At 32.9% G+C, this 26,089-nt stretch overlaps 1 protein-coding gene across 1 annotated transcript in view; it reads left to right on the plus strand.

The window, feature by feature from the left end:
* The window catches only part of SLCO4C1 (solute carrier organic anion transporter family member 4C1), a 59,057-nt gene that overhangs the window by 27,753 nt on the left and 5,215 nt on the right, over positions 1-26,089 (plus strand). Inside the window, exons 3-11 of the mRNA XM_081132061.1 lie at positions 11,323-11,505; positions 12,846-12,942; positions 14,343-14,464; positions 15,669-15,784; positions 17,209-17,353; positions 17,768-17,963; positions 18,614-18,767; positions 22,370-22,560; positions 25,070-25,134. Of these exons, the coding sequence (XP_080988187.1) occupies positions 11,323-11,505; positions 12,846-12,942; positions 14,343-14,464; positions 15,669-15,784; positions 17,209-17,353; positions 17,768-17,963; positions 18,614-18,767; positions 22,370-22,560; positions 25,070-25,134 (1,269 nt within the window). The remainder of the gene's footprint in view (positions 1-11,322; positions 11,506-12,845; positions 12,943-14,342; positions 14,465-15,668; positions 15,785-17,208; positions 17,354-17,767; positions 17,964-18,613; positions 18,768-22,369; positions 22,561-25,069; positions 25,135-26,089) is intronic.

Genomic DNA, 26,089 nt, shown 5'->3' on the forward strand with positions numbered 1-26,089 from the left:
ATATATTTTATTGTAGGTAAAGGTTAGTGGAGTATTTGTCAGAAGGTGCTATTCATATTTGTAGCTTCAGTGTTTTTCCTTTGTACATTTATAATTTGATTATTGCCTTTTTTAGAATTTCTTACCCCATTCTTACATTACTGAAGTATTCAATGACCTCTGTCCACCTTTGTATTCTGAAGTCATTCAGAAGTGCTTGTGACATGATATACAGTATGCTGCTGGTGCTTTCTAAAAAGAATACTGTCAATAGTCCATACATCTATGCAAATCACTATCCCTTCCAAGTCGAGAGTAAGCTGTGTCTTGGTTATGACTGTTAGTCATGTTTCCCTGACACCCAGTTATGAAGATTGAAGTATATTGATTTATATACATATTTTGAAATTTTGGAGACATTTTCTGAAATTATATCTTTGAGGATTCTGTTCCATTATGTTAGTTTTATTTTGTTTTTTTGTTTTTTCTTGTGAACTTCAATTATGTGTACATATAATCTCCTGTGGCCATCTTGTGTATTTAACATTTCCTGTGTTGTTGTTTTTTTTAAATCATTCATTCTTTTGACCATCTTGTGTATTTAACATTTCCTGTGTTGTTGTTTTTAAGTCATTCATTCCTTTGGCCATCTTGTGTATTTAACATTTCCTGTGTTGTTGTTTTTAAATCATTCATTCCTTTGGCCATCTTGTGTTTTTAACATTTCCTGTGGTGTTGTTTTTTTAAATCATTCATTCCTTTGGCCATCTTGTGTATTTAACATTTCCTGTGTTTTTTTTTAAATCATTCATTTGCTCACATTTCTCATTTCTTTTTTTGTTTGTTTTGTTTTTTATGGATACACTCCAAGTGTATTTGACTCCTGAGCCCAGACTGCGTAAGTGTTCTTTCTTTCTTTCTTTCTTTTTTAATTTTTAAGATTATTTTATTTTATTTTATTTTATTTTATTTTATTTTATTTTATTTTATTTTATTTTATTTTATTGTTTTAATTGAATTTATTGGGGTGACATTGGTTTGCAAAACCATACAGGTTTCAAGTGTAAACTCAATAAAACGTCATTTGCGCACTGCATCATCCCAAGCAAAGTCTCTTTCTGTCCCCATGTCCTCATTTTCCTCCCCTGTGTTCCCCTCCACCTGTTCCCCATCTCCCTTAACCTCTGGCTATCACCACACTATGATCTGTGTGTATATGTTATGTATATATGATTTTTTGCTAATCCCTTCACCTTCTTTTATCCAGCCACCCTCTCCCCTCCCCTCTGACAGCTGTCAGTCTGTTCCGTGTATCCATGCCTCTGTTTCTATTTTGTTCTTCAGTTTATTTTCTTCATTAGATTCCACATATAAGTGAGATCATGTGATATTTGTCTTTCTCTGACTGGCTTATTTCACTTAGCATAATAATCTCCAGGTCCATTCATACAGTCCCAAAGGATAAGATTTCCTTCTGGCTGTGTAGTATTCCATTGAAAAAATGTACCGCAGCTTTTTTATCCACTCATCTACTGATGGGCACTTGGGCTGTTTCCAGATTTTGGCTATTATAAATAATGCTGCTATGAACATAGGGGTGAGTATATTCTTTCAAATTAGTGTTTTGGGTTTCTTAGGATATATTCCCAGAAGTGGGATCACTGGCTCAAAAGGCAGTTCCATTTTTAATTTGTTGAGGAAACTCAGTACTGTTTTTCACAGTGGCTGCACCAGTCTGCATTCCCATCAATAGTGCAGTAGGGTTCCCTTTTCTCCACATCCTCACCAGCACTTGTTTGTTGACGTATTGATGGTAGCTGTGCTGGCAGGTGTGAGGCCATATCTCAGTGTGGTTTTAATTTGCATCGTTCTGATGATTAGTAACATTGAGCATTTTTTCATGTCTCTTGGCCATCTGTATGTCCTTGTTGGAGAAGTGTCTATTCAGGTCCTTTACCGATTTTTTAAATTGGATTGCCTTCCTGGTGTTGAGTTGTATAAGTTTTTAATATATTTTGGAAATTAACCCCTTATTAAATGTATCATTGGCAAATATGTTCTCCCATACCGTGGGTTCCCTTTTCATTTTGTTGATGGTTTCTTTTGCTGTGCTAAAGCTTTTTAGTTTGGTGTAGTCCCACTTGTTTATTTTGTCATGTGTTTCCCTTACCCTAGGAGATATATAGGCAAAAATAAGTGCTACAAGAGATGTCCAAGATTTTACTGCCTATTCTTTCTTCTAGGATTCTTATGGTTTTGTGGCTTACACTTAAGTCTTTTATCCATTTTGAGTTTATTCTTGTGTATGGTGTAAGTTGATGGTCTAGTTTCATTTTTTTGCATGTGTCTGTCCAGTTTTCCCAGCACCATTTATTGAACAGACTGTCTTTGCTCAATTGTATGCTTTTACCTCCTTTGTCAAATATTAATTGTGCATGAAGGTATGGGTTGATTTTTGGGCTCTGTTCTATTCCATTGATTTATATGCCTATTCTTATGCCAGTACCAGGCTGTTTTGATTACGGTGACCATGTAGTATAGTTTGATATGAGGTATTGTGATACCTCCAACTTTGTTCTTATTTCTCAAGATTGTTTGTACTATTTGGGGTCCTTTTTGGTTCCATATAAATTTTTAGAATATTTGTTCTAGATCTGTGAAATATGCTGTTGGTATTTAATAGGAATTATGTTGAATATATAGTTTGCTTTGCACTGCTTAGGAGATGGGAAGTAGAACCAGGGGGAGAAAATTACAGTTACTCTCTGGGAAGGGAGGAAGAAGCTGTTTTTTGATTAAAGATAGCCACCCTAAAGTACTTGATGCAGGTAATTAGGCAGACCCAATTCCCCAAAAAACTGTTTTGCTTCTCAGGAGGTATGGGTATTTCCTGAAAATACTGTCACAAAACTGTCGTTCGGGGTGTGGGATTTCATTTCAGACTGCAGCATCCTGCCTTAATGCAGGCAGCAGGATGAGCGCAGAGGAAAACATGGCCCTTTTTATTTATTTTAGTTACTTTTTTAAAACAACAATAAAACATGATCTTTATTTATTTATTTGTTTATTTATTTATTTAACATTTTGCTCCTTTATTTTTTTCCATCAGATAAATTATTGAAGTATGTTATAAATCTAATAAAATTTAAAAAGCATAAAATATGATCCCTTTTAATGTCCAGGTTTTATAGGTAAATGCCTGGAGAGGAGCAGGCTGAGGGCCTCTCAGTGGGGATGAGGGTTGAGCCTAGCTTGATATTTAACTATTAAACATTCTGCTGTATAGATTTTATTTTGCCCTTTTGTCTTTATTTCCTGCACATGTTGGTGGGCCAGACAGGTCATTAGTTGGCCATTAGGTGAAGTTCTAAGCCTTAATTTTATTAGCAATGCTCCATTTCATAAACAACAGAGGAGCTCCCTCTTGTGTTGTATTGTCAAATCATGTGCTTTTAAATAAGTGTTGGGAGTTTTGTTTTCAGATATTTTATTATTTCCCATTAGAAGTTGAAATTCTAGGTTCAAATAATACCACAGTATTTACATAATAGGTAAATCTAGTATTTATAAAGATGTATTTAACAGGTGCAATGTGATAAGTTATTGAATATTACTTATGATGAATGGTTTTCATTTAGGTCCCCATGGCATCTCTGATATGCACCATCTAGTTAGTTTTGTTGTTTGTTTGTTTCCAGGAAAGGTTAATTTCATGACATTTTAAATATATTTTAATATTTGTCTTTTGCCTCTATGTTCCAAGTTGGAACATAGCATTTGTGAGTCATACTATCTTTCACTGATTACTTTTGCCATTCTTTACTGTCTTTATGGGATTAATGTTGCTGTGGAGAAGTCTGATGTCAGCTAAGTGTTTTTCATTTCTCTCTGCATAAAGTGACTTTTTCCCTGACTGTTCAAAAAAGTCTTTTTTCATCTTGAAAATCCAGTAACTTTACAAGGGAATGTCTTATTGTTGAAAGTCCTGTAACAAAATTTTCTGGGATGCTCTGTGCCCTTTTAAATTATAGATCAGTCTTCATTTACTTCAGGAAAGTTTCCTGAGTGTTACCTTTGAATGTATATATTTTTAATATTTTGATTGATTATACATATGTTTAATTTTGTTTGGATCTCATTTGTGTAATTTTATCTGGAATCTTTAAGTCTTAGTTTTTGTCCATTTAATTTTGTTCATATTTCTCAAGCCTCTTTTGCCTGTCCTTGTAATTCGCAATCTCTTTTCTCTCTTTTGTCCATTCCAGTATCTTTTCTTTCTATAGTAGTTTTCATTTTATTTCATGTTTTTCCTGAGTTCTTTCAGCCTGTTTTTTTCTTCTCTGATCTCACCACATTTATGGTCTTATTAAATCTCTGGTTTCAGCTTTTGATTTTAAGAAACAATTGCTTTTATTACTTTTTTTAAAGGACGGCAGTATGATAATTTGTAAGTTTATGTCATGGTGACTTTTTTTGGAGACTATTTTGCCATGTCATTTGCTTTTCCTTCTTGGTTTTAAAGGGCTCATGTCATTAGATGGAGCACAATCAGATAATCTTTCTGACTTGTTCAGAGTCAGCTGATTAGTAACCTTAAATTACTCTGCAGACTCCCTTTTGCCACTGTACCATGTCCAAGGTGTGATGTTGTCATAGTCAGTCTCAGGAATTAGAGTGGGAAATTTTGGGAGACCCGTCTTGGAGTTCCGCATAACATAATATCATGCAGGAGAGGACTGGAACCCTGTTCTGGACAAGCGGAGATTCTCTCTGTGGAGATGGATGTTTTTCATGAGTAAAGCTTCCACTTTTTCCCCACATGCAAAGACTTCTGTTCAAATTTAGAGTCTTTTTCTGGCATCTTGCCTATGACACACTGTTCCTTGTTTTCTCCTACTTCAGGCTTCTCAGTGACGCTAGATAGACCATAATCTTCATATAGGATGCTTACATTTATTTTTGGGTGTATTAGTTTATTTTTCCTACTATACACTGTTTTTTCCATCCCTCACATCATCTAACTTGGGCATATAAAGCCTACTGATTTATTTTGTATGTTAATTTTATATTTTACTATTTTTATAAATTCTCTTACTGTTTTTAGCTGTTTTTCCATTCATTGTTTTCAGTGTTCCAGAAGACAATTATAACTTCTGCAAATTGAGATAGCTTTACCTCTTGATTTCCAACTTGTAAGCCTCTAGTTCCTTTGTATTTTCCTCTAATACAATATTGAAAAGTTGCAGAGTAGTTTTATAATTCCAAATTTCCTTGTGTTACTCCTGATTTTAGCAGTAAGTATGTGTACATATGCGTATATGGGGGTTTATACAGACTTATCTACTCATATATTTGATCATACTAATTAAATATCTACTTTTATTTTATGTTGATAATATGATTTGGTGTTGACATATATCAAATGTCTACTTAAAATCTATGAAAGTGATCATTTGGTTTTTCTAATTAGATATTAAATTTTCTAAGATTTTCTGTTGTGCTTTTAAAAAAAGTCCTGCTGTGTTTTTTAATTTGTTTTGGATTTTGTTGTTAATATTTTATTTATGATTTTTTTGCATTGATATTCAGATGTAAGATAGGTCTGTGTTTTTCTTTTGTTGGAAATATTTTTCACCTGCTGGTATCAATTTGTACTCAGGTCATAAAAATATTTTGGTAATATTTAACCCTTTTTCTATGTTCTGAAATAGTTTAAGTAGCATTAATTAGTATAATAATGTGATTATTGTCATTATTTAAAATATTGATAAAATTTATCTCTAACTATGGGCTTGAGAACTAATCATTTTAGATTTTCAAATTTTTTTTGCTAGAATCTGATCTAAGTAATCTGTTGTAATTTTAAAAAAATTTCCTCTCACGGTTTATTTTCTTTTTTCATGTATTATTTGTATATATGTAATTTCTCCTTTTTAATTATGTTAGCTACTGGTTTATCTTATTGATTATTTCAAAAGACTTACTTTTTGCTAATTTTAATATTTTTTATTCCATTATTCAGATTTCTATATATTTGTTAATTCTTTGTTTTAATTAGAGAGGCCTCTTAATTGCTTCCCTTTTTCATTATTGTTTTTCTAGGTTTTCTTTTGCATGTTATTTTCTTTATAGATACTCTGTAATAACCTCATCGAGCTGTAGTGGTGTTAGTGTTGGGAGCAGCTCATTAATGCGTGATTTATTTTTATATATATTTTATTTTGATTTGATTTTTTAGTGCTTTTTTTGTTTTAATAAGATGCTTTTCTTGTAAGTACTATAGTAGTTATAACATATAATTTTTGATGTGTATTGTTTCTACTATCATTTCAAGAAATTTTATAATTTCACATTTTTTTGATCTAAGAATAATTTAATAGAGCTATATATTTTTTTAAATTTTAGATACAAGGGCCTTTTCATTTTCTGTTGTAGTAGAGGTTTTTAATTTTGTTTTATTTTGACCACAGGATGTTACTGTTATTTGCTCTTTGGAATGTATATAGATATTTTTGCATTGTAATATTTGGTCAGTTTTTTTAGAACTGTCCATGGGCCCTAACTGGAAGGCACAATTTTATCAGAAAATGGAATTTAACCTGCTTTCCTAAATTCAGTGTTACTAATTATATTGTTTAGGTCTTCTCTTTCCTTGCCCACTTGTAACAGTTTGTTTTCTTGAACTGAGAAGGTTGAAAATTAAAGTCTGTTTTAACTTTTTCTATTCTTGCATCTCTGGCAGAATCTGCTTAATCGAAATTGCTGCTTTATATTTTCATTATTTATTTATTTACTTTCAATTTTTGTGAAAGATTAAGCCTGTATTTGTAATGGGTTGTTTTATTCTGTACTTTAAAAATTTTTAATAAACTTGATTTTTAGAACAATTTTAGATTCACAGAAAAGTTGTGATGATAGAATATAGTTTCCATTTCCCCCTATTATTAACATCTTACTTTGTATGCTACGTGTCTTATGACTAACGGACTAATATTGATACGTCATCTATTAATGTTTGTACTTATTAACTGAAGTCCATGCTTTATTCATATTTCCTTAATTTTTATCTAATGTTCTTTTTCTGTTCCAGGATCTGATCCAGAATACTATATTACATTTAGTTGTCATGCTCAATTGGGTTCTCTTGGCTGTGATGATATCTCAGATTCTTCTCTTTTTTTTCCGATGACTGTGGCAGTTTAGAGGAGCACTAGTCAGATGTAGAATATCCTTCAACTGGGATTTGCCTGATGTTTTCCAGTGATTAGGCTGGGGTTATGAGTTTTTGGGGAGAGGACCACACAGGCAAAATGCCATTTTCATCACATCAGATCAAGGGTATATACTATCAACATCACTTACCACTTTTGATGATGATCGTGATCACCTGGCTGAGGCAGTGTTTTTTCAGTATAATTCCCTGCTAAGTCACTCTTTTTGTTCTCACTTTCCATACTATACTCTTTGGAAGAAAGTCACTAAGTGTACCCACACTTTAGACGTGGGGTGTTATGCTCCACCTCTTTGAGAGTGGAATATAGACATAATTACTTGAAATTCTTCTGAACTAAAGATTTGTCTTTCTCTCCCACATTTACTTAGTCATTTATTTTTCAGTGTGGATGGATATATATTAATATATATGTGTGTATATATATATTATACTTTGGGTTATAATCCAATGCTACTTTATTCTATTGCTCAAATTATTCCAGCTTTGGCTACCAGAGTCCTTTGAGTTGGCTCATATGTCCCTTTGACAGGCCTCTATCGTATGGGGTTTGGTTGTTTGTATTCAGCACTACTTCCTGGCACTATGAGATGATCCAGGCTCATCCTGTATATTTCTGGTGTTAGTCCTAGAATCAGCCATTTCTCCAAGAGGCCCTTTAATTAGAGAATGGGAAATAACTATCATCTAGAATACAGTGATTATGTACAGTTTCTTTTGCCTGCAGTCTTGCAGACTCCACTCATTTCCACAGTTACTTAGATCAGCACCCGTACACCCATCCTCTTTAGAGGTTTCATACATTTATATTACAGTTTGATCCTTTTGTCACGTTCTGCATTTTATCCTGGAACCTTTTGACCTCTTAAATGATTTTTTCAAATTTGTATACATTAAATTCCACTCTGTGCTGTAAAGTTTAATGAATTTGGACAAATGCATAGTGTCATACATCCACAATTAAACTACCATATAGAATAGTTTCACCGTCCTAAAAAAAATCCTTTGTATTGTGTTTACTTAACCCTCCTTCCCTTTTTTTGAACCTTTGGCATCCACTGATCTTTTTACCATCACTATGGTTTTGCCTTTCCAAATTGTTATATACTTGAAATCATAAAGTATGTATACATTTTAGATTGGATTCTTTTACTTATCAATATGCATTTAATATTCATCTGTGACTTCTTGATATGTCATTTCTTTTTATCAACTCTAAGAAAAGCAATAGAAGAAAATTATTTAGAAATAATACAGACAGAGTAATATATTAGACACAGTAGTTTTCATAAGTAGATCTTGTTTATTTGGGAAAATGATAAAATAAGATGCTGTTACAGAGCCTTTCACACAGTACTGTAAAGGGGGTGAGCACCAGGCTGAGGTATTGATCCCCTCAAAGCTTAGGCAGCTGAAGTAATTACAAGAGATTTGTGCTGGAGAGGGACTGCAAAAATCAGTGACACGAAACTGAGCACCCAGAAATAAACCCATACATAGGAAATGTTGTAAAAGGCTCTTTGGTTAATCCAACAGAATGCTGCATCCCTGTCTCTTCCCACAAAAATATATTACATATGAATTAAAAACAAAGTAATAAAAATGCTAGGATACAATCATTGCAAATTTATATGTAGTCTTGGAGAAGGGAAGACTTTTATAAGTCAAGTATCAAACTCAGAACCTATGAAATAAATTTGAAAAGTTAGGTCACAGAAAAAATATGCAAGTAGCTAATAACATGGAAAAAAGCTTAATTTCAATGATAATACTTAAAAATAAAATTTTAAAATTATATGTATTTTTTAACCAATGAGATTGGTAGTTATTTAAGTTTTATTATGTAAAGTATTATTGCATTGGTGGTGAAATTGAATATTCATATAACTTTTTGATAAGGCAATTTGGCAGTATCAAAATATACATATTTATACTCTTTGCCCGAGCACTTTCACTTTTTGGAGCCTGTACTACAGATAGACTTGTACAAATATTTTATGATAAATTTAAAAAATAGTCATCACAATATTGTTTGCAATGACCTAAATGTGTATAATATAATGATAATCATAATATACGTTATATTATTAATTACTAAATATATGTTGTAGACACAGAACATTTATGCTGTGGAATAATATAACAGTGTGAACAAAGACTTTTAAATACAGCTTTAGGTTCCAACATGAAGACGTACAGGACATAATATCTGAAAACTGGAAATTGCTGAATATAAGAATAGTATGTTTAGTATGATCATACTTGTGTAAAAAAAGTAAATGATATAAAATGTGAATGTGTGAAAAGAATGAAACATGATAAAAGGAACTGTTAACAGGGGTTATTACCTCCATCTAAGTTACATGGGAGAGCATAGAGTGGAGGTGGGCAGGGTAAGGGACAGTTTAGTTTTTCTCCTGATAGTCTTCTGTTGCTATTTAAAATTTACTTAAAAAAGCATGTGGAACCCTCATGAATTACCTCTTCTTGGGAAAAACAACAAACAAACACCAAAACCCCGAAGAATACTCATATAATGAAAATATAAGAAAAATAATAAACTGAGAAATATGCATGTATCCCATTTTGCCGTGTATCAAATAATGAGATTCTTAGTCGAATCTACTCCTTCCAAGAAACTGATTATTGAAACCAGGAGTTACAATTCAAATGTCAGACATGGCCAGGAAGGTAACACAAATAATGCAGACCTAGCCCAGTTATAAACAAATTATCTGCCAAAATATTCATCAACCTCTTATAACATGAATACGTGCCATATTATAAGGTATGTTTTAAATTTAAAAAGACATATTTTATGCATAAAATTTGCATCTAAAAATTTGATGGATATGAACCAGTTAAAGAATGTCAAGGATTGGTACTTGAAGGGCCTTACATATTTCATCAGTGAGGAAATAAGTCTTGATCTGATAATAAGGAAATGAAAATAGAATTAGCTGAGGCTATCGTTAAAATGCAGATTCCTGGCTACTACACTGGCTTCAAAGGGAAAGGGCGGAATATATTTTTAACAAGCTTCTTTGTTCATTAGCATATGAGTTTAGGAAATATGGATTTACTATAATACCCAGAGTTTGAATGTGATTTTTAAGATTTTAATCAAATTTTAAAAAGAACCATTTTTCCTTTGATGATATTCAAAAGAATATTCTATAGACCCATACATAGTTTGAAAAAATAAAGTTAATAAAATAGTTTGAGCTGTAAAAAAAGAACTAGACATAACTTCCAAATACTACTGCTTTGTGGTGAACATTAAGAATTACTGTTTTGTTTGGCCAAAATATTTTATTACCCAAGTACACTTTTCAAATGTGTTTAAGATTAATTCTGTATGGTGGTCATGCTGTATTTATGACTTGGCACTGCTTGCATCAGTTGTGCTCACATTAATGTACCTGAAATTTGTTAATTTTGACTCATAAGTATTGTTTCTTACTTTTGTTTTATATTTTCTAAATTTTAACATAATATTTCATAAATTTTCTTTAGTAATATATATATTTTAAAATAGCTAAATATAATCAAAGGGAAGTGATTGGAAGATATAAAGAAGGTTAATGTTAGGCAGGTATAATTTATAAAGATAAATATTTAAATTATTAGCTGAATTTCTTTTTTATGGATTTCTTCTATGCTCATTTATTGTTTATTGAGGTGACATTGGTTAATAAAATTATATAGGTTTCAGGTGTACAATTCTATAATACATCATTTGTATATATTGTATTGTGTGTTCACCACCCTCAGTCAAGTCTCATTTCATCACCACTTATTCCCCTTTACTCTCTTCTATCTTCCCTCAACCTCTTTTTCCTCTGGTAATCACCATACTGTTCTCTGTGTCTATGAGGGTTTTTTGTTGTTGTTGTTATTGTCTTGGCTTAATCCCTTTACCTTTTTCACTCAGGCCCCCAACCACCCTACCCTCTGACAGCTGTCAGTCTATTCTCTATGAGTCGGTTTTTATTTTGTTTGTTAATTTATTTTGTTCATTAGATTCCACATATAAGTGAAATCATGTGGTACTTGTCTTTCTCTGAATTTCTTTATATTCACAATTTTTTTTTTTTTTTTTCTCTCTAAAGATACTTGTACAATAGCAAGGAACAGAACCAGTTGTACCTCTTCAAGTTCTTCGCTTTCCAACTTCTTGTATGTCTTCATCTTGGGACAACTATTGCTGGGGACAGGAGGAACTCCGCTCTATACCTTGGGAACAGCCTTTCTTGATGATTCTGTGCCCACACACAAATCTTCTCTCTATATAGGTAAATTTGCTCTGTAATATAAATGTCTCAGTATCATTTCATCTTACTGTTTAATTTATAAGTAAAGCATAACATATGCTTATTTTAAAGTTAGTTGTAATTTCATAGGAGTTTCATGAGATATATACAATATTGCTTTTTGTTGTTTTGTTATTTACTGGCCTATCATGTCCTTCAGTAGAATGCAGTTGTGAGTTTTGTTCAGTGTCCTGCTCTCTTTCTTTTACTGGGCATGCCAGTTTCCTGGAAGTGCTGTCCAACCAGTAGACTCTTGAATTCCAGCTGATTTACACAGGGTGTAGAGATTGAGCTCTGTCATTCTATGTGACTTACTACATCCTATTGACTAAAGTCAACAAAAGAAACCACAAAATAGTACCCAGAAACCTTATGGAGTTTTCCCCTTCAGATAAACCCTTTTGATATATGACTTGATTTTTTCCCCCCCTTTGTGATCTAATTTTTGGTAGCATAAATTTCTCTTAAATTCCTTCCCTGAAGTTCCTGCAAGTTAGAACTAACTGGACTATCTGTTGCCCTATGGCCAATTAATGTGTAATTTATTTGCACATTAGTTTTCACTTTATCAATTTATTATTCTAATGTGGAGGACTGTCTTAGACCATTGGGACTGCTATAATAGAATACCATAGACTGGCTGGCTTATAAACAACAGAAATGTATTTCTTAAAGTCCTTGAGGCTGGGAAATCCAAGACCAGGGTGCCCACATATTCAGTTTGGTGAGGGCTTACTTTGCAAAATTAAAAAGTTATATATGATGAATTTTTAAGTATCTGAGAGAAATAAGGTCAGTTTAATTCTGCTGCAAGTAAAAATGGGAGATTCACTAAAAGCTGATGTTTAAATTAATTACTTTTAAGAAACAAACTAATGACCAGATCCAGGTTTTTATCAGCTGCTGTAGTACAAAATAAAGAATGCTTTTGTAGTGTGTACAGAGTGGAAAAGGCTTATCATAGCACACATTTTTCCATAAAGATTGTAAGCAATAATTACTATCACCATACGTAAAGGGTAGTCGATATACTGCCCCTGCCACCAGTTTACAATATATCCCTCCATGGATTTGTAATTACTGTTTTTTTGCAATTATTATTATAGTCAAACAACTTTTAAATTGAATTATTTATTTTAAGTTCCTGGATTTTACAAGTGATAACATTCAGATGGCATTTTTTAGTGAAAATATGTGTAATTTTCATGTAATTCTAACCATTTTGATTTTTCTATAGTAAAATATTTGCGTTTCTTTACTACTGTTAGAAATTCAAAACAAAGTTGTACAGATGACCATTTTCCATGTCTTTTTCCTTCTAGGAATTGGCTATTCTATGTCAATATTAGGCCCTGCTATTGGCTATGTGCTGGGAGGACAGCTGTTAACCCTGTACATTGATGTTGGTTTGGGACAAAGGCAAGGCAATATCTATTTTTCTTTTATTTGAGTTTATTTCATTATTATAATGTTAATATCATACACAGAACATTTTCACAGTATTTCCTCACTATAGTATGAGGATTTTTCAGGAAACAAAACTAATATACACAATTTTTATATAATGTTTTGGCTGCATTGCTTCATGAGTTAATGTCATACCATCTCGTAGTATAAAACATTTATTCATAAATAAGGATGTTTAATTAGACACCTGGTATAATTTTTCAAAATACACATCCAAGACCCAATGCATTGTTCAAAAGAAGAATTTAATCAAAATTGATTGTTTTTAGTACATTTAGCTGGAGGTAGATAGCTCGAAGAGTCAAGAGTCTGATTCTCAGGCTCTTCTGTGGTAGCTCTGATAACTTCTTAGAGATCACAGTTGTGCCGTTTTAATAACTGACAGTGGAGGATAGTAATAGGTAATGTTTATTTATCCCATACTATTTCCACACAATATTGGTCCTATGTACTACCTTATTTTACATGCCATTTTTATTTAATCCTCTTAATAATTCTGTAAGATAGTTGATACACAGCTAGGTAAGTAGCCAAGGCATGAGTCAAGAGTAGATCTTTTTGACTCCAAAATCTTCCTCTTAAGCACTTAGTTACCTTTGTCTCTTCCTGAATTGAGAAGTTAGTGAACTTTGGAGACCATATGTCCTCATTTTACCATTGGGAATTACAACTACACAGTCGTCTGCATGACTGTGAGCAGTGACCATGTGGTCATGGGTATATGGTTTGTTCTTTGAGCTGCTAGTTCTTGGTTAATCTTGTAGAGACTGTAGAAAAAGGCGTCAGAGGAAGCCCTTGAAGCAGAGAGCTGGATTTTAAGAAAGAACATTTTAATTTCAGTGGCGAATTGCGTAAGTTGTGTTTTGGGGAAGAGCCTATTGTTATAAAATATGAAAACCATTATAAAAAACTTAAATCGCTTTAAGAAGACTTATATTTAAATGAATGCTGTAATTGAAGCACTGTATAGGCTTTTAACGTAGATCAATGATACACTGTGAGATGTATTTAATATAGTAGAGAACGAAAACTTAGCCAACAGATAAAGAATGTTCAGAAATTCTGTGTATGCTTTCAAATATTCAACATTCTTACATTTACTATTGAATATTTGAAACTTTTATGTCTTGTTTGCCATTCTGAAATAGATTACAAACTGTTATTCTTACAGCTCTCCTTTCTGCATTCTATCTGTTGTCTGATTCATCAAAATGGCTCCACTTAAAATTTTGGATATTATAACAATACACCTATATAAATGCACTTGAATTGTAAAGTATATAATTATCACAGCTGAGTGTAAATTACAAAAAATAGAATTGACTCTGACCTTTTGTTTTTCTATCACATAGCACTGATATCACTGAGGATGATCCGCGATGGCTGGGGGCGTGGTGGATTGGATTTATTATGGCTTGGCTCTTTGCTTGGTGTTTGATAATACCTTTTTCATGTTTTCCAAAACATTTACCAGGTAAAAATGTTTTCTTTAAAACCAAGGAATTTTAGTCCAATTCCAGGTGTCAAGTGTTGCTTTCTATATGATTGGTAAGAACCCTAGAAAATTCATTGTTTTATAGAATCTCAGTTGTCTGACCATGCAAACTTTTGAATAGCTTTCTCTATTTTAGGAAACATTGGGTAATAATCTTAATATTCATGTTTTTGCTTTATTTTCAATTCATAATCAGTAAAACTGTACATATTCACCTCTTTATTATATAGTTAATACATTTGTTTCTTATGTGTTATCTGGAATCCTGCTTTATAGATATATGTAAGATATATTATCTTTTAAACTATTAGTTGGTATTCAGTCACTAACTTGAAGAGCCAATCTTCCTTAAATCATTGATGTTTATTATTTGTTGTTGAAAGTACAATTGCTTCTTTCAGTTGTCACTAAAGTCATGCTGTAGTATACTCATTTTCACTCTATTCCAATACTAGCCTGTCTGTCCAAAAAAGAAAAGGTTAATAGAAGAGAATATTCAATTCTTTCTCTCTCTGAGATTTTGCTTGTGTATAATCATAAAGTTCAAATATATATATTTTTCTAGGCTCAGGTATCGTTTCTATTATATAAAACAGGATAGATGATTACCACTGGAAATGGGCAGAAGAAACATTGGCAGAGTAGAAGTAGGTGGAACCATTTTTTTTTTTTTCCTACCTTGGCCAATCCAACTTCTGAATCCATATATTGACTGTATTCTCAGATTGATTCACAGAACCATTATTAAAAATCAAAGGGACCTGGTTATAGAGGGTAAATACTGTTTCATCTGCAAAGTACTTACAATTAAAGAGAGTAAAGGAAAAAAGCCTCAAACATACTTTGTTTAATGTATAAAGGATGAGAAAGAGAAGTATTTGAATGGAAGAAAAAAAATGTTAAGAGAGATTTTAAATGAAGAGAATAAATATGTGATTAGAGCATAATTGTCTCATCTTAAGTTTTACACTGGTTGGTACTTCCTGAGCTAATGGTAATAATATGAGCTCGTAGGACAGCCAGATTGCAGACATGGATATTTATACAGTTTTTTAACAAAGAGAGGAACTGGCTTCTTATATTATGGAATTTACATACTTGCAGAAATGTGTTCATTAAAAAGTAAGCATTTTTAAAAATGAAGAATGAAGTGATAGAGCAAATACATATACTTTTTTTTTAGGTACAGCAAAAATTCAAGACGGAAAAATTTCCCAGACTCATCAGAGTACTTGTTCCTTAGAACATACAGACGAGAATTTTGGAAAGAGTTTTAAAGATTTTCCAGCTGCTCTAAAGGTAAAATAACATGCTTCACACACATACTCCCTCACACATACATATGTGTACATTATATAGACACATAAACCCATACAGATGGGGCAAGAACAGGTTTACAGTTGTTTATATGGAAAATAATAAAATAATACAACTGTAAACCTACTTTTGCCCCACCCTGTATATACATATGTTTCCACAATGCTTTGTTGTTTGCTTATTTACTATTATTCTACCTCTTATAAACAACTCTCCAGATTTAATTTTATTGAGCTTTGAGTAAATGAAAATTATTCCAGAGTAGAGTAGTTGAGAGAAAATGAGTTACCTTACTGGCAATATCAATATTGAGTGGTTCCTCATTAGTACTATAGCCCATTATTCCATGCCATTTCCTTTATGTAAAGGATCGATCAGTTATCACTGAATTGTAAATATGTATTTGAGAATGCCAAACCAATACATTTGCCTTGTGAAAGAAGTGGTGGTTAGTGGTTACTTGATTTGAATTTGAGGTTAAAGAAACAAAAGTGTTACGGTCTATTCTTTTGAACTCAGCAGAAAAGCATTCTTTTTATTTAGCATCATAAAAGTTTTGCACATAAAGGAGTTTATAATTTTACCTTTTCCAGATTTGAAATTACTTACTTTTCCTTAGACCACCTGCCTCTGACTCTTGTTTTTGTTCATGTGCACACGTGTGTGTGTGTTGTGGTTGGTTTTATGAAGATTTTTACATTAAATATTCCAGAACTATACTTTGGTTTTCACTTTATGGTTAAATATATTGAAATAATGAAGCTCTGTACTCTTCTGATAGATTAATAACATTCTGAGAAGTCTAGGAACATAAACACCTTTTTAAAATGACTGAACTCTATGCCTGTCTAAGGTTCTGAACTACTGAGTCCTGTAGTCACTGAACAATACTAGAAGTTTGACACTTAAAGACCATTCTCATTGTGCTCACAGTCAAGTTCTTCATTTACTGGAACGCACTAAGAAAGTCAAATAAGGGGCAGATTTATTGTATGGAGATTTATAGTGAGGCTGGGAAAGTAGGCTTTCCAAGTGTTGTTTTGTTTTGTTTTGTTTTAATTTTATTTTTGTTAAAATATTACAGATGTCCCTTTTTCTCCCCAATGACCCGTTCCACCCCATCCCACAAGTGGGTTTTTACTTCCTTTTTCTGGTCCCTTGCGTATGGCAAAGGCTCAGTCATCCTACTGATGAATCATTTGTCAATCCTCACATGCTTCCCAGATAAATTTTCTCAACATTCTCTATATAAAACTATTTAATCCATATTTATACTTTTACGCTGGAGGAAAAGCCTGAAATGTTATGGATAATTATATGGTTTTTATGAATAAGTTGCCATTCTGATGCTGTGTTTTGCAGTATGATCATAGTTATTCATTTGGTGAACTGTATTTTTTCTTTAGAATTTGATGAGGAATACTGTCTTTATGTGTTTAGTTTTATCAACTTCTTCAGAAGCCTTAGTTACTACTGGATTTGCTACATTTTTACCTAAATTTATAGAAAATCAATTTGGATTTTCATCCAGCTTTGCAGCTACCCTTGGAGGTAAAACATCCTCTTTGTTCTAACATAATCTAATAATTTTACTGTTCCATATTAAATATTTAATAGAATAGCATGTAATTTTGGATAGCTGAGTCCTTGAAATTTAAACTTTATACGGATTTTGATAAAATTTTCTGATTTTCTGACATTTAAAAAAATCTTTTGTATGAGCTTGAGAGATACAGAGCCTATATAGTTATATAGCTAAAGACAATATAAATGTTTATATTAAAAACATTAATTTTATTAATCTCTTAATATAACAACTAAATCATTTATTCATATGTGTCTAAATCATGAGTGCTTTCATATGTTAAAATCAATTTGCTGCTTGTTTTTGATATTTTTCCAGTTGTTGGTAGGAGTTACTGAGTATATTTATATGTTTTCTCACTGTGTCTTCTTTCTCATTAGGGGCTATTTTAATTCCTGGAGCTGCTCTTGGTCAGATTTTAGGTGGTGTTCTTGTTTCAAAATTCAAAATGACGTGTAAGAACACAATGAAGTTTTCTTTGCTTACATCTTTAATTGCACTTGTGCTGAGTTTTGTATTTGTTTATGCCAGCTGTGAAAATGAGCCATTTGCTGGTGTGTCTCAGTTATATAATGGGTAGGTATATTTCAGTGCTTTTTGATATTATTATCAGAGTAATCAACTATGTGTGTTTCTCCAAGTATATGATGAAATGATAAGCGATTGGCTTTTTTTTTTAATTGGAAGGCTTTTTCCTGTGTAAGAATAGGTACATTTTTTTCGTTTAAGTAATTGACATCTTATTAAAAGTTGGGTGTTTATTCAGAGAGCCACTATTCTGTACTGGGTACTATGCTCAGGGATACAAAGATTTAAATACAGCAGAATCACAACTAAGGGGATGTTACTAGCATCCAGTGGGTAGAGGCCAGGGATGCTGCTGAACATCCTACCGTCTTCAGAATCAGCTCCTCCCTCCCCCCAAAAGAGTTCTTTGGTATAAAATGAGAAACTATGTTTGCTTACTCTATCTGTTTTTCTTTTCACCGACAGGCATGTAATTATTGTTTCCACTGCTCTCTTGCACAAGACATTAAGTTCTATGTGAAAAGGCATTTTGTTTTATTTATTTAGCAATAGATATATGCTGAATTGAATAAATGACTGAATAAATTGAATTAGTGATTGAATAAATGACTAAATGGAAAGATATAGCAATGCTTCTGAACTGTATATTAAATGCTGTAACAGAGATCATTTGCCCACCTTTCATTTCTCGTTGACAGGACAGGAGACCTGGGAAACTTGACCACTCCTTGTAATGCCAATTGCAACTGCATGCGGTCACATTATTACCCTGTCTGTGGCAGAGATGGAGTTCAGTATTTTTCTCCCTGCTTTGCAGGTTGTAAAAGTTCTGATTCAAAAAGCCATCCGGAGGTAACTTGTGTCCACTACATTACCTTAATGAGGCAGTGTGTTCGTGTACTTATGGACGGCCTTCTCGATCCCTCTAATGGAGTTATGCAATGCCTATTCTTTCCTTCCTGGCCCACCTCCTCCATTCAGAAGCCAGGCATAAAGTTTCAGTCACGTAAGATGCATAAGCTTCACAAATCTGCTGGGTAACATTGTCCCTTTAGTCAACAATTATGTATTGTACACTTAGAATTTGTTAAGAGGGTACATCTCATGTTAAGTGGTCTTACCTTACAAAACAAAACAAAACATAAAACCTGACCACTCCAACAGGAAAAGTCTTCTTTTATACCTTAGATGCAATTATTGTCGAAAAATTAACTTGGTAGTTACATACATCTTTGTAACATTACCTGTATTATAGCAGTGAAATATTACTTACCTTTTTTCATTATTTTTTCCTCAACTGTACACCTCCCTTGAAGTCAGGGAACTTTTCCTATTCTTGCTAATTACAGTGTACATAGTAGAAGTATCATAAGTATTTTTGCTTTTATTTGATGTACCATGGATTCATTTGAAAATATCCAAATCATTTACTCATATTCAAATACAAATTTACTTTTATTTCTGGATTTAGAATGCATATCAGTTTTCCTAGATATGTGTTTTTTTTAACAGTTAAATCATTTTAAGAGGATCCAATAGAATTTTATGGTACTACATCTACAATCCAAAGATTTCATCTTAGCTAAATTTAAGAGCCTTGGAAACAAATATTCACATTACTAATACTATATAATATGTTAGGCATTAATAGATAATGTGGTAACACTAAAAAGATCTGAGGGAAATATATTCTATGATATAATAGACCACAATGAATAATATGACAAAACAGCATAATCTTATTTATTTGAAACATGAACTAGTGAAACAGCATTTCTTTTTCTACATAAAGATAAATTTAAAAAATATTTCCATATAAATAAGGTGAAATAATTATTTGAAATGATCTATAAAATTACCTCCGATTTCTTCTAAAACTAACAGATGTGTGTATATGGGTATGTGGTTATACACATTTATACACATTTATATGTTCATATGTACACACATAAATACATGTTCGTGTATATATGTGCATAACTGTAATAATTTTGCATGTAATAAATACATTAAACATTTATCTCAGTGTTAATGTATTTGAAGACCAGGATTTGACCTTCCTACTGGGAGTAAACCAGAATGTGAAAAACAATGTACATTTTTTTCATATTACCTAGCTTACAGATTTTTAAGTGATTATCTAAGAACACTGAAAAAAAAGTCTGTGGTGAGTCATAGTAGACCTGGTAGACATGACTAAGTACAGTTTTAATCCTTGGAATGAAACTAATTAGATCACTGCCATGAAGTGCCTGTGAAAGTTAATAAGACATCAGGAATATTTAAAAAAAAAATTTTAAAAATAAGTTTTTATTAATTTTGGAGAGAGAGGAAGGGAGAGGGATAGAGAGATAGAAATATCAATGAGAGAGGACCCTCTATTGGCTGCCTCCTGCACGCCCCCTACTGGGGATTGAGCCCGCAACCCTGGCATGTGCCCTGACAGGGAACTGAGCCAGTAACCACTGAGCAGCCCTGGCCAGCCAGGAATATTTTTAAGATTCCCAAACTGAGGGTTATTATACCTCCAAACCAGTGGACATTTGGTATTGCTTCAGTTTCAAAATAGGTTTAGAAAATTAGATGTTTGTGTCCAATATAAAGAGCATGATGTATATCTTAGAGTAGGAACTACCTGGAAGGTAACTATTTCTTTGAGAGGTAGATAAGTGGGTAAAATTTCCCTGTATATAAAATGTGATCAATAGTGCTATTAACTAACTTTAATTAGAAAATTATGACATGAAAGTTAAGTTATTGGAAGAGTTTTACTTACATAGTAAAATACTTAGATACAAATATTATCCTGCACAAGGAAACCCAAATTAAATAAGTAAATAGTAATAAAAATCTAATCCCAGAACATACTTGAAAATAGTATTGGTTATTTTGATATGATTAATTTCATGTTTATATATTTTTAACCAAGTGCCATAATCGCTATTTTAAACATTAAATTGTCTTCTAGGGGTTGTTTAGGAAAAGCATGTTATCTTGACTTCCAAATTTTCTATTTGTTCTGACTTTTTAATGTCCAACTATGTCATGTAGCAACTCATTTTTTCTTGGAATTTTTTTTCTTATAGAGTATTTCAGATAGACAAATGCATTGATGTTAACGTAATAAATACCTATGCACATTTGTTCACAGAAGTATTAGTTTTATATTTCACACCAGTGACCCAAAATACAAAAACAGATGCTAACTAACAGCAACTATATTTAGGCAAATGTATACTCTTTTTATGTAAGAGAGTTGTAAAGTTTCATCAAGACAAAAAACTGGAGGGGGTCAAGGGGGGAATGGGGGACCTCTGTAATACAACAATAAATTTTAAAAAGTTTAAAAATAAATATTAAAAAAAAGAGAAAAAAACTGTTCTCAGTTTTCTTTCTGTAAAATTTTAAAGGCTACATTACTCCATTATTTGATATACCTGATTGCTGAGTATAAAACAGTCTATTTTGGGGGCGTCATCTAATTATTTGTTGTCCTGAGTCAGTACCAGTGGTCATGGAACACCTCTAGCAGCCAAAAAAGGTCTCTGACTTCAGAACAATAAAAGTACCACTTCCCTTTGATTTCTTTGCCTCTGCTCTTTTATTGAGGCCTCAAATGTGTAAAAGGATTTAAAGCAAGAATGGAGTTGAGATGTAAAAAGCCTTTAAAAAATAATTATGCCTAACTTTTAAAATATCTGAATTTTTTTCATACAAAGTAATACTTGTGATTTTTTTTGACATGTTGCCTTCCAACATTTCATATTCTTTAAATGTGTTGACAAGAATTGTTAACATACATATTTATGCTATTTATATATAAAATAGCCTTCCGGATAATGTAATAACTTCTAGTTTTGATATTCATAAATATGTCATCTTAAGAGGGAGACTGTTTTTGATAAAGCAATTCAAAAAAGTTCAACTATAGTAATAAGCTTTAGTTGAAAGAAGCAATTTTTCCCCAAACTCTTGTGACATATTAGTTATTTTACTGAAGCACTTGTTAAAATTACAGTATCTGTTCTTTTAAACTAGTGTAATGGTGAGATTGTCGCTGTGCATGCTTTTTGTTTTGTGTCCTGTAATGGAAATGAAGACAGTGATCGGGAAGATTGTTTGAACAATTATGATGAGTTCAAAGCAGTCTGGAATTGCTCGATGACGTAACTGTTATATTCTTGTCAGTTTGTTTTATAAATCCGGAGTCAATAATAGGTTACAAGTTGAAGTAATGAACAGAAAAGTCAAATAGAGATGATTCTACTTTATAACTATGGCTGCTTGCTTTCCCTTGTTTCATTTCTTAGGGTTAATTACTTTTTCTCAGCATTATTTTTTGTGTATAGATTAAGACTGTGTGAGAGAGCCATGTCTAGAGATCACCTAATTTACAATGATAAAACATGTTTTCAAGATAAACACTTTTGGTATTTTTATGTCTAATATTCTAGGTATATTACAACTGTTCCTGTATTGGAATGAAAACAGAAATATCACCTCTGGCAGCACATTTTGGTTTTGAAGCTAAAGCTGGAAAGTGTGAAACTCGATGTACCAATTTGCCCATATTCCTCGGCATTTTCTTTGCTGCAGTTATTTTTACTTTTATGGCTGGTACCCCCATAACTGTGTCCATCCTAAGGTATGGATTTTGAAATTTGCCATCCCTAAGGCAGCATGTTGAATGAAAGAGAGAGGACTCAGAGGGTCATTTGAGGTTTATATTGACCATTGGTTCTAATAACAGTTCAGCTCTACAAGATCATTAGTTTGATGCTTTTAAAAAGCTACCTCATGCCCAGCCGGGCGTGGCTCAGTGGTTGAGCGTCGACCTAGGATCCAGGCGATCGGGGTTTGATTCCCGGTCAGGGCACAGGCCCGGGTTGCGGGCTGCAGCCAATCAATGACTCTCATCATTAATGTTTCTCTCTCTCTCCCCCCTCCCTTCTTCTCTCTGAAATCAATAAAGATATTTTTAAAAAAATAAAATAAAATAAATAAAAAATAAATAAAAAGCTACTTCATTGAGCCTCAGATGTATGAGGTGTAAATGAGATCATGTATGTGGAAGTGTCCTAATATTGCCCACCTGTTATATACTTGGTCAGTTTCTCTGCTGCTTTTGTGAGGCTTCAGTTGTAAGCTGGAAATATGTTCAGTTTTATTTGATGGAAATAGAGTGGTGAGTATGACGGAGAGACAGTGTGCTCCCCATAGGTCAGAATCCGAATGGCTTGCATGCTCCCTTTACAGTAGGTGCTGCGATTTTACACCTTCCTGTAAACAGCCCTGATAGATAAGCAGCTGGCTGTCACCTGGCTCTTCACAGTGGTCCGTGCTTTTAGTTGCTCTTCCTCCTTCCACCTCACTTTGTAAATATATTTCCTATCTGCCCTTCCATAAGCCCGTCAGCCTTTCTGTCTCTTTCCTAACAAACCCTGGCTTTTGCCCTTTTCACTTTTGGTTCCTTGATACTTAACCATTTCACATACTTTTTAAAAAAATTTATCTTTATTGTTGAAAGTATTACAGATGTTCCCCTTCCTCCCCATTGATCCCCTCCACCCCGCATCCACCCCACCCCATACTATTGTCTGTGTCCATGAGCTATGCCTATATACATATAAGTTTTTTGATTAATCTCCCCCCACCCGCTCCCCCCTCCCCACCTTCCCTCTGAGATCCCTCAGTCTGTTCCATGCCTCTGTGTCTCTGGATCCATTTTGTTCATCAGTTTATTTTGTTCATTCCACATATAAGTGAGATCATTTGGTACTTTTCTTTCTCTGACTGACTTGTTTCACTCAGCATAATACTCTCCAGTTCCCTCCATGCCGTGCCAAAGGGTAAGAGATCCTTCTTCACAGCCGCATAGTATTCCATGGTGTAAATGTCCCACAGCTTTTTTATCCACTCATCTGCTGATGGGCACTTGGGCTGTTTCCAGATCTTAGCTATTGTAAACTGTGCTGCTATGAACATAGAGGTGCATAAGTTCTTTCTGATTAGTGTTTCGGATTCCTTAGGATATATTCCTAGGAGTGGGATCACTGGGTCAAATGGCAGTTCCATATTTAATTTTTTGAGGAACCTCCATACTGCTTTCCATAGTGGCTGCACCATCTGCATTCCCACCAGCAGTGTACCAGGGTTCCCCTTTCTCCACACCCTCGCCAGCACATGTCGTTTGTTGATTTTTTGATAGTAGCCATTCTGACAGGTGTGAGGTGATATCTCATTGTCATTTTAATTGCATCTCTGTGATGGTTAGTGACTTTGAGCATTTTTTCATGTGTCTCTTGGCCATCTGTATGTTCTCTTTGGAGAAGTGTCTATTTAGGTCCTTTGCCCATTTTTTAATTGGATTGTTTGTCTTCCGTTTGTTAAGTTGTATGAGTTCCTTATATATTTTGAATATTGACCCTTTATCAGTTGTGTCTTTTCACATACTTTTTGACAAATGGAAGTTTTAGAGACTCTGTCTAAAAACATTAATGAATGAATCTGTTAACATTTTACTACATGGAAATTGGAGTTACTTAGAGAATAGAGAATATACTTTCTAAAAATTTATTTTGAAAAAAATTATCTATGTCACCTTTCAACTGCAAATTTGTTTTTAAAGAGTAGTTGATCTCTTTTATCTGTCCTCTAACTCTCATGTCCCAGCATCATTTCTCATTCATATTTGGTAGTCATTACGTATTGTTGAATTAGATTGAGCCTCAGCGACTGTTTTCATTTCTCAAATTTGTACTCTTATCTCATAGGTATGATTTTTGTTTCACAGTTAGTAAGAGTAAGAATTATGTGACATGTGAATTAAGCAGTAGTAAAAAAAATAGGTCTTGTTAATGAATGTGCTTTCTCCTTTATGTTGGTTAAAATTCATATATATTCAGTATATTTGTTAAAATTTACTTTACTCTTCTTGGTATAATTTGCAGTATTTTAGTTCAGAAGACATTTTTTTCCTTTTTTAATTCCAGAAAGTTTGAACTGTATATAAACTGTTACAAATAACTTGTTTCTTTCATATGCATAAAATTTACTTTAATCTAGAAATGCCACCCTGGTATAAAATGAATTTGCTCAAAGAGCGAATGTACTGTACAACTATTTTTGGCCTCATGTGCATTTACTATCTCCAGGTGTGTTAATCAAAGGCAACGGTCTCTAGCATTGGGAATTCAGTTTATGATGCTTCGATTATTAGGTATGCCGTTTTTCTTAATTCATTCGTAACTTGGTTATTTCTGTTCATTAGTGTTACTGATTTATTCATTTATGGTATGTGCCAAGAAAGTAATTAATTTAAATGCAGTAGAAAACTACATAATTGCCATTGAAGAATCTGTTTTCCAATATTCAAGATATAGTATCATATATCACATAAGAAAATAATGACTTTACTTTTTATTTCCTTGACTGGTTATAACTATTGTTTCCAATTCCGTTGCAAATATAACCTTAAAGAGTATATCGTATTTATTTGAAATATAATATATGATCATCAATGCATTTCTAATAGAGCATAGTAAGAGACATTTTTTTTCTATTCACATAAAACCTACCACCAACATAAATTATGATAAAATCTTAAAAATTACTACTGTCATTTTTTTCTCCCAGCATTTATTTATGTTTAGGGTATGATTATGTTGCATCAACAATGAAGACTAGTTAGGAATTGATGGAAGAAAGAATTTATAAAGGTTCCAGATCCGGGAAGAATACAAAAGACAAGCATTATATTATACACATAATTATGTGTGTATACTTACATTCACAATAGTATGCACATATTATTAAAATCATGTTAAAAACAAAAACCAAATGTAGGAACATTAGAGGTCACCTGAACCAACTTTCCCATTTTTCAGATGAGTAAATGAAGGCCCTTAGAGATTCAGGGGTTTGCCCATAGTTAAACGATTAATGGTGCAAATGAGAGTAGGAAGATGGTCTCCTTACTCAGACCAGTGCTCTTTTGACTCTGTCATGCCACAGGTCACAAAAGAACAGGCTGGATGTAGCTGAAATCTCTGTCTAAGAAATGCAACTTCAAATCATGTATTTGACTTGTAACAACTGGAAGTTCCTTAATCATGTGAAAGTTTTGTGCCTTCTGATCTCACTCAGGGGAGGGTGTGTGTTTGAGATAGCAGCAC

Source organism: Miniopterus schreibersii (assembly GCF_964146895.1).
Source record: "Miniopterus schreibersii genome assembly, chromosome: 3".
Lineage (NCBI taxonomy): Eukaryota > Metazoa > Chordata > Mammalia > Chiroptera > Miniopteridae > Miniopterus > Miniopterus schreibersii.